This window comes from Trichechus manatus, unplaced genomic scaffold, assembly GCF_000243295.1.
Source record: "Trichechus manatus latirostris isolate Lorelei unplaced genomic scaffold, TriManLat1.0 scaffold00001, whole genome shotgun sequence".
Taxonomy (NCBI): domain Eukaryota; kingdom Metazoa; phylum Chordata; class Mammalia; order Sirenia; family Trichechidae; genus Trichechus; species Trichechus manatus.
The window spans coordinates 21,900,846-21,923,062 of record NW_004443937.1 but is presented as its reverse complement, the minus strand read 5'-3'; the positions used below and the strand labels follow the sequence as shown (position 1 = coordinate 21,923,062).

General features: G+C 39.8%; 1 protein-coding gene across 2 annotated transcripts; it reads left to right on the top strand.

Annotated features, from left to right (window-relative positions):
• Positions 1-572: 572 nt before the first annotated feature.
• HIGD1A (HIG1 hypoxia inducible domain family member 1A) lies at positions 573-18,113 on the top strand. Of its 2 annotated transcripts, none has more exons than XM_023726042.1 (4): positions 573-672; positions 7,967-8,085; positions 16,256-16,390; positions 17,090-18,113. In XM_023726042.1, exons 2-4 carry the CDS (start codon positions 7,989-7,991, stop codon positions 17,137-17,139), a joined length of 282 nt encoding a protein of 93 aa, XP_023581810.1. In that variant the 5' UTR covers positions 573-672; positions 7,967-7,988; the 3' UTR covers positions 17,140-18,113. The 2 variants fall into 2 exon arrangements, with proteins under 2 accessions (XP_023581810.1, XP_004368490.1); XM_004368433.2 differs by lacking the exon at positions 573-672 and adding an exon at positions 942-1,738.
• Positions 18,114-22,217: the final 4,104 nt, after the last annotated feature.

Here is a 22,217-nt window from a genome sequence, read left to right as displayed (position 1 = left end):
AGGGGTCTCTGTCACTTCCTTCCTAAGAAAAGCCTCTACCGGTCTGACTGAGGTCACTCATGTGACCCCGGGCTTGCAGTTGATGGCCACCCCCCACTAAAGTGTAAGATCCACGAAGGGTCCTACGGAAGGCCCAACAGCACACGACCGTGGCGGATAAGCACCAGGAGGCAGGAACGGATACAGCGCCCTGAGAGCAGGAAGGTGCACCCACTTAACCCGCAGCCTCCCAACAGTAGGCCGCGGCCGAAAGCCCTCGCCCCCGGTCCCCACTGGCCCGCGCAGCGTTACGCAGGGAGCCAGCGCTCGGGATATAGCGTTCACAGTGTTTGCTGCAGCCGCCGCCCAAGAGATAAGGGCAAGAGAAATCCGAGACAGGACCGCTCAAACGTCCTCGCGCGAACCCCGGACTCCGCACTCTCAGCTTTCACGTGGTTGGTCTGAAAAAGTAGCGCACGCCCCGCCCCAGCCAATCCAAGACCCTCTCCGAGCCGCCCCACCCATCGCGTACACGCACGCACCCACCGGGCCAGGTACCGCCCCCCACGTGCCAGCTTCTGGCTTCTGATTGGCTGGGGCCGGCTGCGGGCGGGACGAAGAGAAACCGGCGGGCAAAGGTTCGCGGACCGGGGTCAGAAGCCGGTGGGAGTTTACGGAGTTAGCTTTCTCGTGGTGAGTGAAGTATGAGGGGTTATTGGGAGCGGTGGGCTCCGAACTGCCGGGCGGGAAGAAAGGAGGGAACTCTTGGCTGGGCTTAGAGGACCTTGAGAGATTGGGGCCGCGGGGTTGGGAGTGGGAGCGATGCCTGGGATCGGGGTGTAGTGGGTCGGGCTCAGATCCGACCACGAGGATCAGGAGATGCCAGGGGCCTGAAGACGAGGTCTGGGGTCGTGTCAGGTGAGAACATTACGGAGTGAAAGAAGCAAAATCTCATGGACTGAATGAATCCTTGCCGACCGGGGAAGACTCAGAGATGGAGTAACGAGAGACCTGTGAAGCGGAGCTGGGGCCGGCTTGGGAGCCGGAAGCCCGGAGCGTCCCCGGAGCATGCTCTCTTGAGAGCTGGGGCAGATCGGTGGGTGAGGAGGGATAGCCAGGGGAGGACTCCGGCCTTGGAGTCCTGACAAGGTCACAGGAAGCGAGAGAGGAGAAAGGTTGAGAGATTGAAGGGAGGGCGAAAAACAGAGGTAGTCCACTGCCTACCTCCTGTCCCCAACCCGGTGTTTCCAACCACCCTGTGCGCCTTGACCTACCCTGTGAAGGTTCGAAGGCCTCAGGTCCTGTTTGAAGCATCTGTGACGGAATTAAAATTTCTTCTTGAAAAGTAAGCCTGTGGATGGGAAATTACAAAGCAGGGTATGAGTTTAGAATTGGAAGCCGCTGGTATGACTTCAGCGGTGTTACTCGCCTTTTTCTGTTTGATTACCCGCGGTGAATGCAGCTGTTTCCCTCTTCAGGGGAATCCCTACCAAAGGGATCTATGCTTCCGGAAGTACCCAGGCACTTCCGAGTAAGACTAGTTTGAATGAAGAGTTGTGACAAATTGTAGTACTATGCTTCAGAATCGACTCGATGGCAAGGGGTTTTTGGTTTAGACCAGGCGTTCTCTTACTTTGGTGTGGACCAGAATCACTTGATGGGGCTTCTTAAAAGACAGATTCCTTGAGCCCTGCCCAGACCGTGTGAATCAGCATCTCCAGGGTGGGGCCTCAGCAGCCGTTTTAAACAAGCTTGATAGGTGAGTGATGCAAAATCGAAGTTTTAAACCGTTGCTTTTTTAGATAGTAGTTCCTGTGACCAAAAAGACAGACTGTGAAGATCCTCCAGTCTGTTCCATCACCTGATGCTAGGGGCAGCTCATTTTCCATTATACCTCTTCCAGGTCCTCATGCATTGGAAAGGTTTTCAGTAGTATCTGATGATTTGGCAATAGGTTGTCTATCAAAAGAACCCTGGGCTGAATATCAACAGAGTTGGGTTGTAATCCTGTTCTGCCAGAGATGTATCCCTGGTGTTGAAAATCCATGTAACCGCTCAGAACTCATTTGTAAATGAGGTTACTGGCATGGATTAATCATTGGGTCATCTGTTGCTTTCAACTTACGAGATTTCTTGTTATTGACCCTAATACTTTCAAAGCAAATCATCCTTAATTTCAGGTAGCTGTATATTGTGAACACTTGGGAAACTTCTAGGTGGTAATTAGGAAGACAATTATCAAAATCTTCTATCCAGAGAGTATGTAACAGGTACATACTATATCAGAATTTATAAGATGGTGTAAAGATAACTTTTGAACTATAAGGTAACAAATAACTCTGATGTAAGTGTTGGATTTTTAATATTCATCTTGATTAATATTATCCTGAATGTGCACATGAGTATTATGGATCAGAGAAAGATTATCATTAGTCATGTACAGCAAATAATGATGACATGGCTCCCCACCCTGATTCTTACCCAAGGGGTGGTGACATTCTGAAAGCCAGGTCAAAAGTCCTACCCATACAAACTTCAGAGTCTGTGTCAGAGGTGAGGAATGGAGAACAATGGATATTCTCCTAGTCTCCGTTTATATACAGAAAAGAGACAGCCGTCCCCCTCCTTTTTGCTCCATTGAGACAGGACGGAAAGGATCCTGGGTTATCAACCTAACCTTTTAGAATGTAAATGCATCCTTCCAATGTCCAGATAAACCTCAGGTCTCTCCAATTTTTAAACCTAGAGATGTCTCCAAGGTCTGGGCTTCATACTTTTCCCTCCAGCCTTCCTGGTACCTTGGGGCTTAACCTAAGGACCTAGTTTGGGCTGTAACGGTTTGGCCCTCGGATCAGAGCAGTTAATTAGACAAATGGCTACAGATCTCATTCTCATGGTGTGGTCTGATTTGGTATGAAGTAAAACGCTTCTAGGGAAAGTGGAAGCAAACAATCTTTATATTGTATGCATTTTCTTGTCTCACAAGGCTAAGGCTTTTTACAGGAACACTGAAATTCAGAGACGTTTTATTCCAAGACAAGAATTTTAGTTATGTGTTATATTAAGACTTGGTTATAGGTAATAGAAAGGAGCCCTAGTGGCGCAGTGGTTGAATGCTCGGCTGCTAACCAAACCCACCAGTGGCTCCGTGGGAGAAGGATGTGGCTTCCATAAAGATCACAGCCTTGGAAACCCTATGGGGCAGTTCTGCTCTGTCCTATAGGGTCGCTATGAGTTGGAATTGACTCAATGGCAGTGAGTTTTATAGGCAACAGAAATATACTAGAATGAGTTTAGACAAAACAAATGGAATTTATTTAAGGCTACATGTTGTGCAAGCTCTTTGATTTTTGTTTTTTTCTGTCTTTTTGCCTGTTAATGTGCCAGTAACTGGGAATGTAGATACAATTAGGATTCTCAGCTGTCTAGAGAGTGGAGGTGTAGGGGAAAACCTATATAGAGATAACAGCAGACTTTATGGGGAAAACAGCATACTAAGGGAACTTAACTCTCCTGAGGGAAGTAAGGGAAAGCTTCTTAAAGGAAGTGATGTTTGAGCTAGGTAAAAGCATGAGGGTCACTGAAAGGATGAACTAAATCTGTAGATCCTAGAGAACCATAGAAGATTTTTAGATGGGAGAGTAACACAAAGAAAGAAATGTTTAGCAAGATTAATCGATTTAGCAAAGAACAAAAGTTGAGGTGATCTGTTAGGCAGTTAGTTATCCAGATGTGCGGTGATTAGAGGGAAAAGTACTAACATTCTTGCTTTTAAAGATAATTTCCAAATGATTTCTTGGTTTAGGAAAAATGAAGGCAAAGGAGGAAAATGTGCTTTTATATCTACGGAAGAAGTTGCTAGTTTTAAAAAATGGATTATGGTATATAATAGTTTTGTCTCATGGTTTCAAGGAGCCAAGACCTACCCTGGTTATTATGTCTTCTTTCACAAATACAATAGAAGAATTATGAAAGAAATAATTCCTACATACATACAGTTTGGCATTTTTCTTACTGACTGATTAAGCTCTACAAATGTGTATAATTATTATTGTTTTCACTAAATATTGCTAAATAAATTACCCGAGAATAATTTTGTTTGTTGAAAAACAAAACTTTTTAATTCATTCAGCAAATGTTATGTTGTGTACTTATTACATGCAAGGCATCACACCAGGCAGAGAAGATAGATATGAGCAGAAGAGATGTAGGCCCCTGACTTCAAGGATTCTAGCAAGAGAAACAGGCAATTAAACAAGCACCTATAATAAAGGGTTATAACAGAAAAAGGGTCCTGTTGTTGTTGTTAGCTGCCAGCAAGCTGGCCCCTGACTCTTAGCAGCATCATGTACAATGGAACGAAATGCTGCCTGCCCTGCACCATCCCCATGATGGGCTGTGGATCGGACTGTTGTGATCCACAGGGTTTTCATTGGCTGATTTTTGGAAGTAGATCACCAGGCCTTTCTTCCTAGTCTGACTTAGTCTAGAAGCTCCACTGAAACCTGTTTAGCATCACAGCACCACACAAGCCTCCATTGAAAAATGGGTGGTGGCTGTGATGAGTTGCATCGGCTGGGCCTCCTGCACGGAAGGTGAGAATTCTACCACTGACCACCAATGCCCCCAGAGCATCCTATGGCACTGCATAACCAAAGCACTTGTAAATGCATAGAGTCGAGAAGAGTTCCCAGAGGACGTCATTAAGGTATGAATCTGAAGGATAGAAAGAAGTTAGCCAGGAGAGAGTGTCTGAAGGGGATGGAAAGTGGGGAAAGGGAAGAAGAGTGTTAACAGGTAGAAGAATCAACTTGTGCAGAGGCTTGGAGGTATAAGCCAAAACCAAACCCGTTGCCATCGAGTTGATTCCAACTCATAGTGACCCTATAGGACAGAGTAGAACTGCCCCGTAGAGTTTCCAAGGAGCGCCTGGTGGATTTGAATTGCCAGCCTTTTGGTTAGCAGCTGTAGCACTTAACCACTATGCCACCAGGGTTTCCAGAGAGCACCTAGAAGTTTAATGTGGTTGGGATGTGGGATTGGGGGAGGGAGTTGGAAGGAGGCTTTGTGATAAACAGTTATGTTTTCGAGGAGCTTATTATTTGGTATGAAGGCAGCTAATAAACGTATCAGCCTAAAGTAAGTACAATATGAATCTCTCCATCTAGTCCATTTATGCAGATTCTTCAAGGTCAATCCCGTCATTCTCTGTGAAACCTCCCATACGTACTTTAACTAAAAGACATCAGTCCCTCTGAAATCAGTCTTCATGGTCTCTATTACACTATTGACAATTAATCACACTCTGTCATCTCTCTTAAAAAAAGAAATCTAACTTTTGAAACATTAGTTATTTCAGAGTTGTATGCATTATCTCTTTTCAAATACATAGTGAGTTCCCTGGAGGCTCCTCATTGAACCTTGTACATAGTAAGAGCTCAGTAAGTAGGAATGTATTCAATTGGGAGGTAAGGGAGCACAGAAAAAGAGAAGTTAAAGGTCTAATTCTGAGTTCTCTCCTATCTGACTGATACTGCGCAACTGCTCTGGGTTAAGGTTTTCTTCTCTGTCAGATGACGGAATTGGACTCTTAGTTCTCAGTGGGTGTGTGAAGTTGGAAGGATGAATTCACTTTTCAAACTAAGCACACATCCTCACCCCTAGAGTTTCTGCAGTTTGGGGGAGGCCTTAACTACCACTAACCCCCTTTGGGTTGCAAGGTGTTGAATAAGAGCTATTATCAAGGGGCGTGTGATGCACATGAAAAACTCAGAAGTGAAGGTAGGATTTTGTATGGGCAGTGGGATGGGAGTTGACTTTAGAGTTTATTGTAGTTGACACTAATCAGAGACTTGTGTGGTTACATATTATGTTTGACTCCCTTATTTTATGTATGAGTAAAGTTTACAGGCAGTTCAAATGAATTCAGTGAAAAAGGAAGTATATACATAGTTACTATGACCAAGGTGAAATTATATTACTGCCTCTTTGTGATGAAATGCTTATGAGCTTTCTGTATGAAGGAAGATGACTGAAAAGGGAGAAGGAGCCTTTGCTCCTTGTAATAATGGTAATAAATCTTTTTTTTTTTTTTTCTGTCTTCCTTACACACTATCAAGCTACTGTCTTTACATTTTTTGCCCCACTTAAAGGAATAATCTAAAAGAAGGTCCAGAGAAAACAGTGCATCCAGTCTGAGAGAAGCCGGGAGAATAATAAGATACGTAAAGGAAGGCAGAGCTGCAAGTTTGTTGTTAGGTGCTGTCGAGTTGGTTCCAATTCACAGTGACCCTGTGTACAACAGAACGAAACACTGCCGGGTCCTGCATCATCCTCACAATTGTTGCTATGTTTCAGCCAGGGCTTCAAACCGGTTAGTTCAGGTTTGAATCCCTGCTGAAAATTTGCATTTCCACCCCAGATATGCTGAAACAGAATCTACCTTTTAGCAAGATCCCTAGGTGATTCTTATGTATAATAAATTTTGAGAACCACTGCTCTACTAGTGGTTTTCAGAATTGGTCTCTAACCAGCAGCAATAGCATTATCTGGAAATTTGTTAGAAATGCAAATTATCAGCAGGGGTTTGAATCAGTTTGAAGCCCTAGTTTGTGTCCATACTTGCAGCCACTGTGTCAGTCCATCTCACTGAGGGTCTTCCTCTTTTTTGCTGACCCTCTACTTTACGAAGCATGATGTCCTTCTCCAGGACTAGGCCCTCCTAATAACATGTCCAAAGTACATGAGATGACACATAGGGTTTCCAAGGCTGTAATCTTTATGGAAGCAAACTGCCATGTCTTTCTCCCTGCGGAGCAGCTGGCGGGCTCAAACTATCAACCTTTTGGTTAGCAGCTGAATGCTTAACCACCGCACTACCAGGGCTCCTTTGAGCCGCAGCTTAAAAACCAAAACCCACTGCCGTCGAGTCAATTCCGACTCATAACAACCCTATAGGGACAGAGTAGAACTGCCTCATTGGGTTTCCAGGGAGCAGCTGGTAGATTTGAACTTTTAAAACTGAAGCTTTGTTCTTAAAAGAGTAAATGATGAGCTAGGTAGAGGTTTTGGCTGTTTACAGTGAGTGTAATCTTTCCCCAAAGACTGCCATTGTCAATAACAAAGCTTAGTGTAATGGGTTGGAAACTACTGAGAGATGAGAACCGAATCCAGGTAGCTTGGTGGAGCAAATGAGTCAGTAGCAGTTGAAAGCAATTAAGACTATATTTACTACAATTAAAAGTGCTCAGTAGGATTTCCACCATATTGAGGAAGCAATAAGGAATATCAGTTTGGTCTGAGTAATTTAAAGCTGTCAAGTCAAAGTTGATTAAAGAAAGCCAGAAAGTTAACAGCTGCTATTTTAATTGATAAAAGTCACTTCAATTTTTTTTTCTTTAACAATGTTTTAACATGTTTTTAACAATATGGTGCTAAAAAGGAATTGGTTGTATGGAGGAAGCTTCAAAACTATAGGTGGTAGTTCTCAAAATTCTCCTTAGAGGTGGTATAGAGTAAAAAATGTTTAGAAAAGTTCATGGATAACATATACAGGTTTTACGTAGAAACTAGGAATTTTTAACTACAGGCAGTCCCCAGGTTACAAATGTCCAGCTTACGAACAACTCACACTTAGAATGGACTGCCATAAAACCTATGATGTTAAAAATTTGAGTTAAATACAATGGTTCAGAACAACAAACGCACGCACTACTTTTGTGATGCCCATGAAAACACTACATGGTTTGGCAATGTTTCTTAAGTGTTTTATATACATAGAAAAGTAAAATATATGCTATATACTAAGACAAACATTTGACTGACACTAAATATGAACCATATGTGCCTGTTCCGATTTACGTACAAATTCAACTTAAAGACTTAGGAACGGATCTCGTTCTTAACCCAAGGACTACCTGTACACCTAGGCACTTTATAGTGGTCTAGATGCTTTTAATTACAGAGCCTCATGAAAACTGTCTTTCAGGAAGATTCTTCAACCAATCACTATGTCATCCAACACAGATGTTTCTCTTTCTTCATATGATGAAGATCAAGGATCCAAACTTATCCGAAAAGCTAAAGAGGCACCGTTTGTCCCCATTGGTAAGCTTAACTTTAACGTTCTAATAATCTGTTGTCAGCCTGAACACAATAGGCGTATGGTAAACTTGTTCATCAAGCACCTCCTGAAAGCATTTATTTTCAAGTATATTTTTCTTAGTTGTTGACATAGCTGAGATTATGTGGAACGAATCATTCCCAAAGTAAAAACCTAATAATCATGGTCAGTAAGATTATTCTAATACAGTTTTACAGTTGATATAGTTAGATATAAATCTAACTAAACACTTCTGTGTATATCCAGACTTCTTATTTTATTGATTCTTACTTCACTGAGTGTGTAGTGGTGAAAAGAACACTGGATTGGGAATCAGAAGTCCCAGTTTTAGTCCTGGATTTGCTACTAACTAGCTGTGACAGTGGGAAGTCCATAATCACACCGAATCTTAATGTTTTCATCTAATAATCACTAAGGAAGGATTTTCTAGACTAATGAAAACAACAACTTTGATTCTGCCAAACTTCTAAAGCTTGGAAATGCTTGTTTTACAGATTTTAGGTATGTGTTCAATACAGTGCATTTTAATAGATCTGTCTACCAGTTTAATCAGGTATTCACCTATTCCCTTCCTTTAAATATGCTTCTTTGAAAATCATTTAACACAGACTTATTTGACCTATTTTTTGCACAGTCCTTTTCCTCTGATTTTAAGAGTAAAACATGTTTAAGGAAGATATAGTAGAAATTTAAAAAAATGTATAAAGATACAAGATCAACATACAAAAATCAACTGTATTTCTATACACTAGAGTGAACAATCTGAAAATGAAATTAAGAAAGTGATTCCATTCGTAATGGCATAAAAAAAATACCTAGTAACAAATTTAGCAAAAGAAGTACAATACTTGTACACTGAAAACTATAAAATATTGCTGAAAGAAATTTAAAAAGACCTAAATGGAAAGACAGTTCATGTTTACAGTTTGGAAGACTTAACATTGTGAGAATGGCAGTACTGTACTCTCCAAATTGATTTACAGATTCAGTGCAATTCCTGTCAAAATCCTAGCTGGCTTTTTTGCAGAAATTGACAAACTAAAATTCATATGGAAATGTAAAGGACCCAGGATAGTCAAGACGATCTTGACAAAAAAAAGAACATTCCACTTTTTAGGTCCATTTATTTAACCACTGTCCTGTCAATGACATTGGAGTTGTTCCCATAGTGTTGCTATATCTCACCTCAACATACACACATATGGGTCTGGTTCTTAACTCCCTATTTTGCTGCTTTGTTCTGTTATGTCTAGTTGTGTACCAGAAACTTAATGGTATGTTTATTTTACCTTTTTAAAAAGAGTTTGCCTGTTTGCTTTGGAATTGGCTTGTCAGGTTCCCCCCCTCCCCACCCCCTGCCCACCACCACCCAAAAAAAAAAAAAGAAGTGGAGGAGGGGTCATTTTATTGGAATTTACATTTGGATTACATTTAATTAATTTATAAATTTCGGGAGGATGGAAGTTTTTGAATGTGGTATGCCTGTATGTTTTTATTCAAGTCTTTTGTGTCCTGAAGTATAAGTTTATATTTTTAATTTCTCTAGGCCTTGCATATTACTTTTTAGATATTCCTAGATATAATTTTTTGATGCATTCATGAAAGTAATTCTTTCTCCTATTGGTTCTAGTTGTTTTTCAGTTGATTCTCCTGGATTTTCGCTATACACAGTTATATAATTTGCAAACTAATACTGTTTCTTCCTAAGTTATGCTTATAGCTTTTTTTCATGTCTTATTAAATTGTCTGGGATCTCCAGGCAATAATAGTAGTGTTTGCATGCATCCTTCCCTTATTCTGACTTTAGTGGGAATGCTTCCAGCATTTCAACATTAACTACAATCTCTATTTTCTATTGGTTCCTGTAATATACTTTATTATTCTAATTTACTAATTTTTAAACTATCTACTGAAATGATTGTATAGTTTCATCCTTTGTGAATTTTAAAACGTTTCCTTATGTGGAACGAATCATTCCCAAAGTAAAAACCTAATAATCATGGTCAGTAATATTATTCTAATACAGTTTTATAGTTGATAAGTTACTGTTTTATTTAGGAATTTTCCATCTTTTTTAAATTGCTCAATAATTATATTCTCATATTATCTTAATTTTGTTTTGATATCAGGGTTTGTGTAGAAAATGTATTGGTAAGCTTGCCATCTTTTTCATGTTCCAAAATACTTTAAATAACACACAAATTAAGAATGCCCTAAAAATTTATAAGAACTTGCTGATAAAACTATTTGGGTCTTTATTTTTTGTATTGCCCTAAATCTTGATTGTCCTTTTAGTTCTTTCCATGGTTATTGGTATAAATCTGCTGCCATCAAGTCGATTCTGATTCATAGTGACCCTATAGGGCAGAGTAGAACTGCCCCACAGAGTTTCCAAGGAGTGGCTGGTGGATTCGAACTGCCGGCCTTTTAGTTAGCAGCTGAGCTCTTAACCACTGCGCCACCAGGGCTCCAGTTATTGGTATAGTGAGGTTTTTCTACCACTTCCTGAGTCAAATTTAGTGCTTTGTATTTTCCTAAAAAAATGATTCATTTCAAAATCCATCAACGTAATCCACCACATAAATAGAAAAAAAGAATCCCATGATCATCTCAGTTGATGCAGAAAAGGCATTTGATAAAGTCCAAAACTGATTCCTGATAAAAACGCTCAATAAAATAGGAATAGAAGGGAAATTCCTCAACATAATAAAGAGCACCTATACAAAACCAACAGCCAACATCATTTTCAGTGGAGAGAGGCTGAAAACATTCCCCCTGAGAATGGGAACAAGACAAGGATGCCCTTTATCACTACTACTGTTTAATATTATGCTAGAAGTCCGCTAGAGCAGTAAGGCAAGAAAAAGAAATAAAGAACACCCAAACTGGTAAGAAAGAAGTAAAAATATCCCTATTTGCAAACGATATGATTCTATGCATAGACAGCCCCAAAGATTCCACAAGAAAACTGCTGGAGTAGATTTCAGCAAAGTAGCAGGATACAAGATCAACATAGAAAAATCAATTGGGTCCCTATACACCCAAAAAGAGAACTTTGAAAAGGAAATCAGAAAAACAATACCATTTATAATAGCCCCTAAAAAGATAGATGCTTAGGAATAAATCTAAACAGGGACGTACAAGACCTATACAAAGAAAACTACAAAACACTATTGCAAGAAACCAAAAGAGACCTACATAAATGGAAAAACATACCATGCTCATGGATAAGAAGACTCAACATTGTGAAAATGTCATTTCTACCTGAAGCAATCTACAGATATAATGCAATCCCGATCCAAATACCAACAGCATTCTTTAATGAGATGGAAAAACTAATCATTAGCTTTATATGGAAAGGGAAGAGGCCCCAGATAAGCAAAGCATTACTGAAGGAAAAGAACAAAGTAGGAGGCTTCACACTACCTCATCTCAGGACCTACTGTACAGCCATGGTAGTCAAAACAGCCTGGTATTGGTACAATGACATGCACATAGAACAATGGAGCAGAATTGAGAACCCAGATGTAAATCCACCTACCTATGGTCAGCTGATCTTTGACAAAGGACCAAAGTCCATTCAATGGGGAAAAGACAGTCTTTTTAACAAATGGTGCTGGCAAACCTGGATGTCCATGTGTTAAAAATGAAAGAGGACCCATACTTCACAGCATACACAAAAACTAACTGAAAATTCAAAGACCTAAATATAAAACCTAAAACAATAAAGATCATGGAAGAAAAATTAGGGACAACCTTAGGGGCACTAATACATGGCACAAATACAATACAAACCATAACTAACAATGCACAAACACCAGACGATAAACTAGATAACTGGGAGCTCCTAAAAATTAAACTCTTAAGCTCATCAAAAGACTTCACCAAAAGAGTAAAAAGAACCTACAGACTGGGAAAAAAAAATGGCTATGACATATTGAACAAGGGTCTAATCTCTATAAAATCTATAGAATACTTCAGCATCTCAACAACAAAAAGACAAATAATCCAATTAAAAAATAGTCAAAGGATATGAACAGACACTTCACCAAAGAAGATACTCAGGTAGCTAACACACATGAAGAAATGCTCGCAATCATTAGCCACTAGAGAAATGCAAATCAAACCTACAATGAGATACCATCTCACCCCAACAGTACTGGCACTAATCACAAAAAACAAAATAACAAATGTTGGAGAGCTTGCAGAGAGATTGGAACTCTTACACACTGCTGATGGGAATGTAAAATGGTACAACCACTATGGAAAATGATATGGTGCCTCCTTGAAAAGCTATAACTAGAAATACCATATGATTCAGCAGTCCCATTCCTAGGAATATATTCTAGAGCAATAAGAGCTGTCACATGAATAGAAACATGCACACCCATGTTCATTGCAGCATTATTCGCAATAACAGAAAGATGGAAACAACCTAAGTGCCCATCAACAGATGAAAGGATAAACAAACTATGATACATACACACAATGGAATACTACACTATAAGAACCCAAAAAAAGGTTTACATACGTAAAAAAATTACTTGCTGTGGAGTTGATTCCAACTGATAGCGACCCTATAGGACAGAGTAGAACCGCCCCGTAGAGTTTCCAAGGAGCAGCTGGTGGATTTGAACTGCTGACCTTTTGGTTAGTAGCCAAGCTCTTAACCACTGCGCTACCAGGGCTCCAAGTAGATAGTAGACAAGTGTTAGCTTTGGTGAAGGAAAAGACAACACACAATATAGGGTAAGTCAGCATAACCTGGCCAAGGCAAAGCCATTGAAGCGTTCTAGACACATTCAAACACCTTGAGGGACCAGATATGGGGCTGAGGGATGGGGACCATGGTCTCAGAGAACATCTAGGGCAGTCAGCATAACATAGTTCATAAAGAAAATGTTCTATACCTTACTTTGGAGAGTAATGTCTGAGGTCTTAAAAGCTTGTGAGCTGCCACCCAAGATACATCTATTGGGCCCATTCCGTAGGGGGCATAGGAGAATGCAGAAAACCGAAGGCACAAGGAAAATATTAGTCCAAAAGACTAATGGATCACATGAACCTCAGCCTCCACCTGCCTGAGCCCAGAAGACCTACATGGTGCCTGGCTTCCACCACCAGTGGCTCTGACAGGGATCACAATAGAGGGTCCTGGACAGAGCAAGAGAAAAATGTAGAACAAATTCAAATTCACAAAAAAAAGACCAGACTTACTGTTCTGACCAAGACTGGAGGACCTCCCGAGACTATGGACCCCAGATACCCTTCTAACTCAGAACTGAAGCCACTCACGAAGTCCACCTTTCAGCCAAAGATTAGACCGGCCTATAAGACAGACAACACACGTGAGGAACGTGCTTCTGAGTTCAGTCAAGTCTACAAGACCAAATGGGCAACACCTGCCCAAAAGGCGGGAAGGGACAGGAAAACTGGATGATTGGCCACAGGGAACCTGGGGTTCAAACGGAAAGGGGGAGAGTGCTAACACATTGCAGGGATTGCAACCAGTGTCACAAAACAATTTGTATATAAATTTTTGAATGAAAAACTAATCTGCACTGTAAACTTTCACCTAAAGCACGATAAAAATTTTTAAAATTATTTAAAAAAATCATTTCACCTAGATTTTCAAATTTGACATTAAGATGTGCAGAGTAATTTATTTTTAAAATTACTATTTGTGGTTATAGCCTCTTTCCCATTCCTAATGTTGTGTACTCATTTTTTCTTTTCTTGATCAGATTTCCTTGAGGTTTGTCAGCTTGTTTTCTTTGCTAGTTTAAGAATCAGTACTGATTTTGTTTTTCACTGCTAAGGCAGTTGTTTGATAGTTTCCCAAAATCTGTTTTTACTTTTAATTTCTGAACCCAATTATTTATTTAAGATAGGTTTAACTGCTAAGTGGTTAGGGATGTGTATATGTGACTGTTTTATATTTTGATTGCTACGTTTTGGTTTTATGGTATTGTAGTCCAGGAATACAGGCATTCCCCAGGTTACGAATGTCTGACTTAATGGACAACTCATACTTAAGAGTAGACTGCCATAACACCTGTTATATTAAAAATTTGAGTTAAATACAGTGGCTTCATAATAATGAATACATGCACTACTTTGTGACGCTCGTTGTGTGGTTTGGAAGTATTAAGTGTTTTATATGCATAAACCCACTGCCATGGAGTTGATTCCGACTCATAGCAACCCCATAGGGTTTCCAAGGCTGTAAATATCTATGGAAGCAGACCGCCACATCTTTCTCTTGAGGAGCCCCCAGTGGTTTCGAACTGCCAGCCTTTTGGTTAATAGTCCATCTCTTTAACCACTGCGCCACCAGGGATCCTTTCTATATGCATAGAAAGGTAAAATATATACTGTATACTAAGACAAATATTTGACTAACTGAAGCTAAATAAGTACCGTATGTACCTGTTCTGACTTCCTTACAAATTTGACTTAAAGACAGGTTTAGGAACTGATCTTCTTCATAACTTGGGGACTGCCTGTACAGCCTTTTTGGAATTTGAAATTTTCTTTGTGGCCTAATACAAGAGTGACTTTGTAAAAACTTCATAGGCATTTGAAAGAATATGTGATTTCTGTTTTAAATTCAAACATTCTATTAAATTATGGTTATTTAATGGTGTTGTTCAATTCAACAGCTTTACTTCGGGGTGTCTTGCTTTATCATTTTCTGAGATACGTTACAGTTTCTCATTTTTATTATCTTCTAATAGAGTCTGCCTTACGTTCCTAACAACTTTTGCTGCAGTTATTTTATTACTATAGTAATTGGATTATTTAAAGATTTATGACTTACTTTTTATGGATTAACATTTTTATTATTATAAAATGTCTACCTGTATGACATGGTTGATGAGTTTTACCTAGAATTCTACTCTGATAGCAATTTAGCGTTGCCACTTCTGCGTTTTCTTTTTGTTGTTATTGCCGATCCTTATTTTCGCCCATCCTTTTCTTTTCAGCTCTTTAGTGTTATTTTAGTTAATTGTCCATACAAAGCATATATCCAGGTGTTGCTTTTTAACCCAGTAGAGGAAGTTAACCCGTTCACATAATAACAGTTCTCTTAGTTTTACTTCTGCCATCGTACTGTTTTCTATTTGTTACCTATTGTGCTGTTGCCCATTATTGTCTTATTTTTCTTCTAATGATCTGAAAGTTGTGCAACTATTTCTATACTACTTTACATTTTTATTCAGCATATGTCTTTTCATCTGTTCCAAGTATTATACTGAGTATAAATGCATTCCCTAAATTAAGACAAGACCTTTAGCATAATTTTATTAGCCAAAAGTTTTGTTGTAATAATCATAACTTTATTTCCAGATCATTAATTTTTCTATAATAACACCCAGTCATTTTCAAGAAACAGTATAGATTTTACTGGCTTTATTGATCATTATAGTTCACATATTATGTTTATTTCTTTAAGTATCCATTTTGATACGTTTTTCATTTGACTGGATTACTTCCTGTGTTGTTAGGTGCTGGCAAGTCGATTCTGACTCATAGCGACCCCACATGACGGAGTAGAACTGCCCCATACAGTTTTCTAGGCTGTAATCTTTACAGGAGCAGATCACCAGGTCTTCTTCCTGAGGAGCTGCTGGGTGGGTTCAAACCGCCAACTTTTCAGTTAGCAACCAAGTGATTAACCATTGGGCCATCAGGGCTCCTTTACTTCCTCTAGTTCATCATCATCTTCTCCTTTTTTTTTTTCTTTAACATAAGTACATAGATGGTAGACTTTGAAAACACACAGGGTCATATCTTGAGTGTTTTTTTTGCCCACAAAATGAATGAGAGCTTGGCTAGGTGTAGAATTCGAGGATCATATTCCTTTTACCTCAGAACTCTTACCACTGATTTGTTACTTAACAGTCTTCCCAGTACAGTATCTCAGAGTTTGAAGTTTACAGACGAGATCCATCTCTATTTCTCAGTGATAGTAACGTTTAAGATCTTCTCTGCTATATTAACTGTCCACAAGTCCACGTTTTACGATAATCCTGATTTTTCTGGATCTGATGTGATAAAATAGTGGAGAGTCCACTGATTGACGGTGAAATCATCTTGATCTCCTCCCCTCCCCTCATGCATCTAACGTACTTGCGACTGTTTGTGTTACAGGAATGGCAGGTTTTGCAGCAATCGTTGCATATGGATTATACAAACTGAAGAGCAGGGGAAATACTAAGATGTCCGTCCACCTGATTCACATGCGGGTGGCAGCCCAAGGCTTCGTTGTGGGAGCAATGACATTTGGTAGGTTCCTAGAGGAGATTTTAAATTTGTGCTTACCTATTAATGCATTTCTGTATAAACAAAACAAAGTTGATATTTTTAGCTGAACTTGTAGCAGTTTGCAAATAACACATACGCATTTTAATATAAAACTTGGATAAAAATAATTCAAGTAGTGATACAATTTTATTGTCTATGATACAGTGTGCTAGGATTTTAGAGGAAGAAAAAACAATCCTGTTCATCTCTGAGTTTACAATTTCACTGAAGAGTCTACTTGCAGATAGGGCTGGTAATAGGATCCAGTATCTCAGATAAATATATGATTGCTATTTTCTTGAGTTTCTGAAAGTAGAGAAGATTTTTAAAGTGTAGGTATTGCATGCTTTTATTGGCTTTGTGATTCACTGACTTCATCTGCTGTTAGGAAGCAAGAGTGACTCCTTCTGAGGTTGCCAGATAAATATTGATTGTGTTTTAAAACAGACATTTTTAAGTGTGAGCTAGTCATATTAGCCTTGAACTACTTGGAAAACTATATATAAAGTTTTAGAAATCTAAATTGTTTAAGAAGGCAAGAGTGTGCTCACACTTGGTCTTTTCCCCTTATAAATAGTCCATGCAGCAAGGGTGCTACTTTTAGCTCTTTTATGAACTGTTTTTATTTTCTTAATATAGAAGAAATTATTTGAGTGCTTAACTATCATTCTTTTTCTTTAGGTATGGGCTATTCCTTGTATCAGGAATACTGTGCAAAACCTAAGCCTTAGAAGAAGAGATACTATCTTCGTCTTGTTAGCGTTGCTTGGTTAGACACCTCGTTTTTAAGTTACATGTTTACTTCGAAAATAAACCATTTAAGTGGGTTCAGATAAGAACATAGTATTCTGAATATAGGCTTTCTTCACTGCAGGCTTGACTAGCTTCGTGACCAAACTGCTAGTACCTAGGTCACTCACTAGGTCATTAGGGGAGTCAAGTCAGCAAAAAGAAACATGCCACCCAAATTCTCTTGACTGCGATAAAATGCCCACATTCTTAAACTCTTAGGATGAAATTAGTTCCAGAAAAGACAGCAGGCCAACGCTGAAGTGCTTCCAGTTGCTGCAGAATATCACATGCTTTGGATGTCATGTTAGAGTGCTGTGTACCCCTATTAATTTAACTTTTTTCTGCCTGCCTTGTGGACTGGTTGAGTACCTCAGTTTCTAGGGCTAGCTGACTCTTGAAGAACCCTTTCAGAAAAGTGGATGGAATATAGCATATTGTCCCCTACAACTGAAAGTGTGTGTGTGTTTAAACCCAAAAAGCTGGTAACAGCTGCTTAGAAGTGTATTTATTTTAGAATTATACTTACACACATGAGAATAACTTAATTATGGATTCTAATTTAACTCTTGTAATTGTAGAATTATATTTTTGCTGCTGTCATATTAGAATAATTTTTAAACGTTATCTTGAAATAGCAATGTGTATTTTAATTGGTAATCCGAAAGTAAATGAAGAACACTTTTTAAATGTGTGCAGTGTTTTTATTTTCTCTGTAAGAATAATAAATGTTAAACACATTACCTATATTGGAGGTGATTAATGATTTCATGAGCTAGCTGATTTGGTCATACATTATATACAAACTTTTGAGATACTGTAGAATGTACTTGTGAAATTCTCTTGTCTAACCTAAATTTACATTCCATGGTAATAGCATGGTATATATATATTGTCATTAAAGTCAATGAACACACCAAATGTCTTGTGTTTATTTCAGTTTGACCAAAAGGAAAAATAAAGCATTCCCCAAACTAGTAAACGGGAAGTTCCAAGAAAAGTGATGTAATGTTTTGTACCTTTGTTAGGAACCAGTTAAAGAGTATCTGCCAAATAGGAATAATGGCTAACATTTATTGAGTACTTACTCCGTGCCACACGCTCCTCTAAGCACTTTTCATGGATAATGTCACTTAAGCTTCCTAACCACCCCAAGAGGTAGAAACTATGGTTGGTCCTTGTTTGACAGATGAGGAGACTGAGGCATGGACAGGTTAAGTAACTTGCCCAGGCCAATAGCTAGAGAAGGTGAGAAGGTTTGGGACTGGAACCTGAGCAGTCCAGTTTAAGAGCCTGTATTCTTAGCCATTATGCTATACAGCCTCTAGAACTGATTGTATAGACAAACATTTTTTCTGGTTTAGATGGGATGGGATTGTCCTTTAAGGAAGGACAATGATCTACTCTTGAAACATTTTGTCTGGAAAATACAGGAAGTCGGTAAGTAAAGTGGTAAATGTCAGCAGGTGTTAAAAAAGACTTGAAATACTGGCCTCTGTGAAATTAATACTGGAGTAGCAACACTTATAAATTTAAAAAAAAAATTAGATGTGGCAGCTAGGTTTTTTTTTAAGTAACTGTTTTTTCAGTTTTGAATAGAGTTGTAAGAGATGCCTGTAGGCAGTTTAACAGTGGGTGAGCCTCTGTAAAAGAGGAAATCTGAAAACAGCTTCTGAAAATTGTCGTTCTGCTAGATGAGTACACTACTTAACAGGTTTTGTTAAACTAGCTACTAATTTGCAAGCCATTCATCTAGACAAATAAATGGCATAGGATAGGGAGAGAAGAAAGAATGAAGTGTTGATGGTAAGGAGCATTATATGTTCAAGAGAAAATGAGTGGGATTGCTTGCCTGAAGAAGAGAATGGTAAATCAGGTTGGATGGGTAGGCTATCATCAGATTGTGGAAATTCTTAGAAGTGGTTGAAGTGGATGTGGTACTATTTATTTATTGGAATCAGAGTTGGGTTCATAACTGCCACCTACTAGCTCAGTAGCCATGGTTTCTTTATCAGTAAAATGAGGACAATATCAGTAGGCTAGGGTTATGGGGAAGATTAAATGCAATGGTGATTGTAAAAGGCTTAGTTAGCATCACACTTGACGTGTTGTTAGGTGCCGTCGAGGTGATTCCAACTAATAGTAACCCTATAGGCCAGAGGAGAACTGCCCCATAGGGTTTTCAGGGAGCAGCTGATTAATTTCAACTGCTGACCTTTCGGTTAGCAACCAAGCTCTTAACAACTGTGCCACCGGAGCTCCATTAGTAAACTCAGTAAATGGTTGCTGTTGCCATTATTACTGTGTTAACCACTGGGAATACAGCAGCACAAGAGCCACATGGGCCCTGCCCTCTCGGAGGTTTTTGTCTAACAGAAGGCTGCCGTTAAGTGATTACAACAAAGCAGATATTAGGTGAAGGATGCAATAGGAACATCTGGCTGGGGGACCTAACCCAGGCTTGGGGTTAGAGAAGGTCTCCTTGAGGAAGCAACATCCTACCTTTAGGAGCTCGGTTTAATGCTATGTTGATTTTCTCATTCAGAGTTAAGTCCTTGGCTTAATGTTTTTGGAGCACTGGTGTGTGACTGCTTCCATGCCTCTCCCACTACTCTGCTTGAAGGCATGATGGTCTTTTTCATCCCAAGTGCCTGGCATTAGTCTGTGACTCATAGATGTTCAGTAAGTGTTTGCTGAATTAAATAAGGAGGTTTTGTTTTTTACATACTGAATCCTGCTGTCCCTAGAAAAACCAAAGGTACCTATTTCTAGTTAATGAGCAACAGTGACATTTGGTGGTGAGGGTTGGAAACTGACTCCATGCTTAGGAACCTAACTACGCTGAGCTTCTGCACCAGGAAGTCAAGAGGCTTGGTCATCTAGGCCATGCCTTCTGGCTCACAGATGAGGAACCGCCATCTAAAGACTTGAAATTCAGGCTCTTACACCGTGTGAGTCCACAGCCCATCACATCATATTTACTAGACCAAAACAAAGCTGAATGGATGGTCATAATAAGGTATTTTAAAATCTTCATGTATCAGATAGTGGAACTGCCAAATATTATTCACATCCTTGATGCTGTTTTGAAAGCTCGTCAAATAGAATGGGAAAACAGGACAGCAGCCTTGATTGGGTTGCCTTATTGCCCACTTCATTAGTGAATGATTTACCTGTTAGAAGTTCATGAAAGAACTAGCACTGCTCAGTCATCGTAGTGTTATTCTCAGATAAAGAGAGAGCTGACCCTCTCTTTAGTCACTGACACGAGGCACAAGGAAGAAAGAATTTGTTTTTAGCAAGGCAAAAGTTAGATTTCCTCCTACATTCCGTAGTGATGAATGCCTCAAGAGTGGAGGCGTGTGTGTGTCCACTTGGTCCTCTCAGAGAACGCCAGAAACGGATCCTCTCTAGTATCTGGGCTTCTCCTAACACTGGTATTAGGTCCTTTTCCTGTTCCCAGGGGAATTCTAAAGTGTCCCAGAGCAATTAAAATTTAACAATGTGAGATGGAAATGCCCTTATACATTTCAGCTAGAGTACTGTTAACACCTAAAATTCAGCTTGTCTACAACCAAATTTAATAATCTTCCCCACTGGTGCCCCTTCCAAACTCAGCTATTTCTGTCAGCGATGCCCCCCAGCTCCCACTGTCCTTCCCTGGGCTCAAACTCTTACTAGAGGTGTCTTTCCTTCCTCCTGTTCTTTTGTTATCACTATTAAACCAGTCGCCAAGTCCTGTCAGTTTTTCAAAAGCAGAGTCTCATCACTCAGATTTGTCCTTTTCCTTTCCCTGCTCAGAGCCCTGGTGGCGCAGTGGTTAAGAGCTTGGCTGCTAACCAAAAGGGTAGAAGTCCAAATCCACCAGCCACTCCTTGGAAACCGTATGGGGCAGTTCTACTCTGTCCTATCGGGTTACTATGAGTCAGAATTGACTACGGCAGTGGGTTTTTAGTTCACCTCCTGTCCTGCCACCTAGCTGTCACTGGGTGCCACTGATGCCAAGGCCTCTGCTCTCCACTGCCCCCAACACCTTTGCTCATGCTGTACTCTTCCTGCAATGTTACCCTTCCCCACTCCCAATCAATTCAAATGCGGACCGTAAAGACCCAACCCCAGTTGTGCTTTTGGTAACGCTTCTAGGCTACAATGAACTTCCCCTTTTTTCAACTCTTGTGGTGTTTGAGTCTAAAACACACAATGCATACCCCAGTATGATAATATTTTACTTTTGTGCAGTGCTTTGCACTTTAATACTTTTTCTCATTAGTTCCTCACAAAAACTCTGAAGTTTGTATTTTCCTGATTTATATCAGTGAGGGAGGCTGTGATTTACTACTCATGGTCATGTAACTAAAAAGCAGCAGAGCTGGGACACAAACCTAGAACGTATAGTTCTTGGTCACGTGGAGAGGGTGCATGATGGAAGAGAAGGCAGGTATATAAAGTAACGCGTTTCCTTCTCTTTCCCTCATTTCTACCTTCCACGACCCACACGTACACACACTCGCCCTTCATCCAGGTCCCAAGTCTAATACTTTCTCCCAATACCGCATAGCTGCTTTTTCCCCAGATTTTTTTTAATATATGAAAATCCCCAGTCAATATTTGCTTTTTTTTTTTTTTACTTGTGCTTTAGGTGGAAGTTTACAGAAAAATTAGTTTCTCATTCAAAAATTTATGCACAAATTGTTTCGTGACCTTGGTTGCAATCCCTGCAAATGTATAAGCACTCTCCCTTTCCGTCCTGGGTTCCCTGTTTCCATTATTCCAGTTTTTCTATCCCTTCCTGCCTTCTCGTCTTTGTTTTTGGGCAGGTGTTGCCCATTTGGTCTCGTATACTTGATTGATCTAAGAAGCATGTTCCTCACGTGTGTTATTGTTTGATAGGTCTGTCTAATCTTTGGCTGAAAGACAGACTTCGGGAGTGGCTTCAGTTCTGAGTTAGAAGGGTGCCTGGGGTGCATGGTCTCGGGAATTCCTCCAGTCCTGTCAGATCACTAATTGCTTTGGTTTTTAT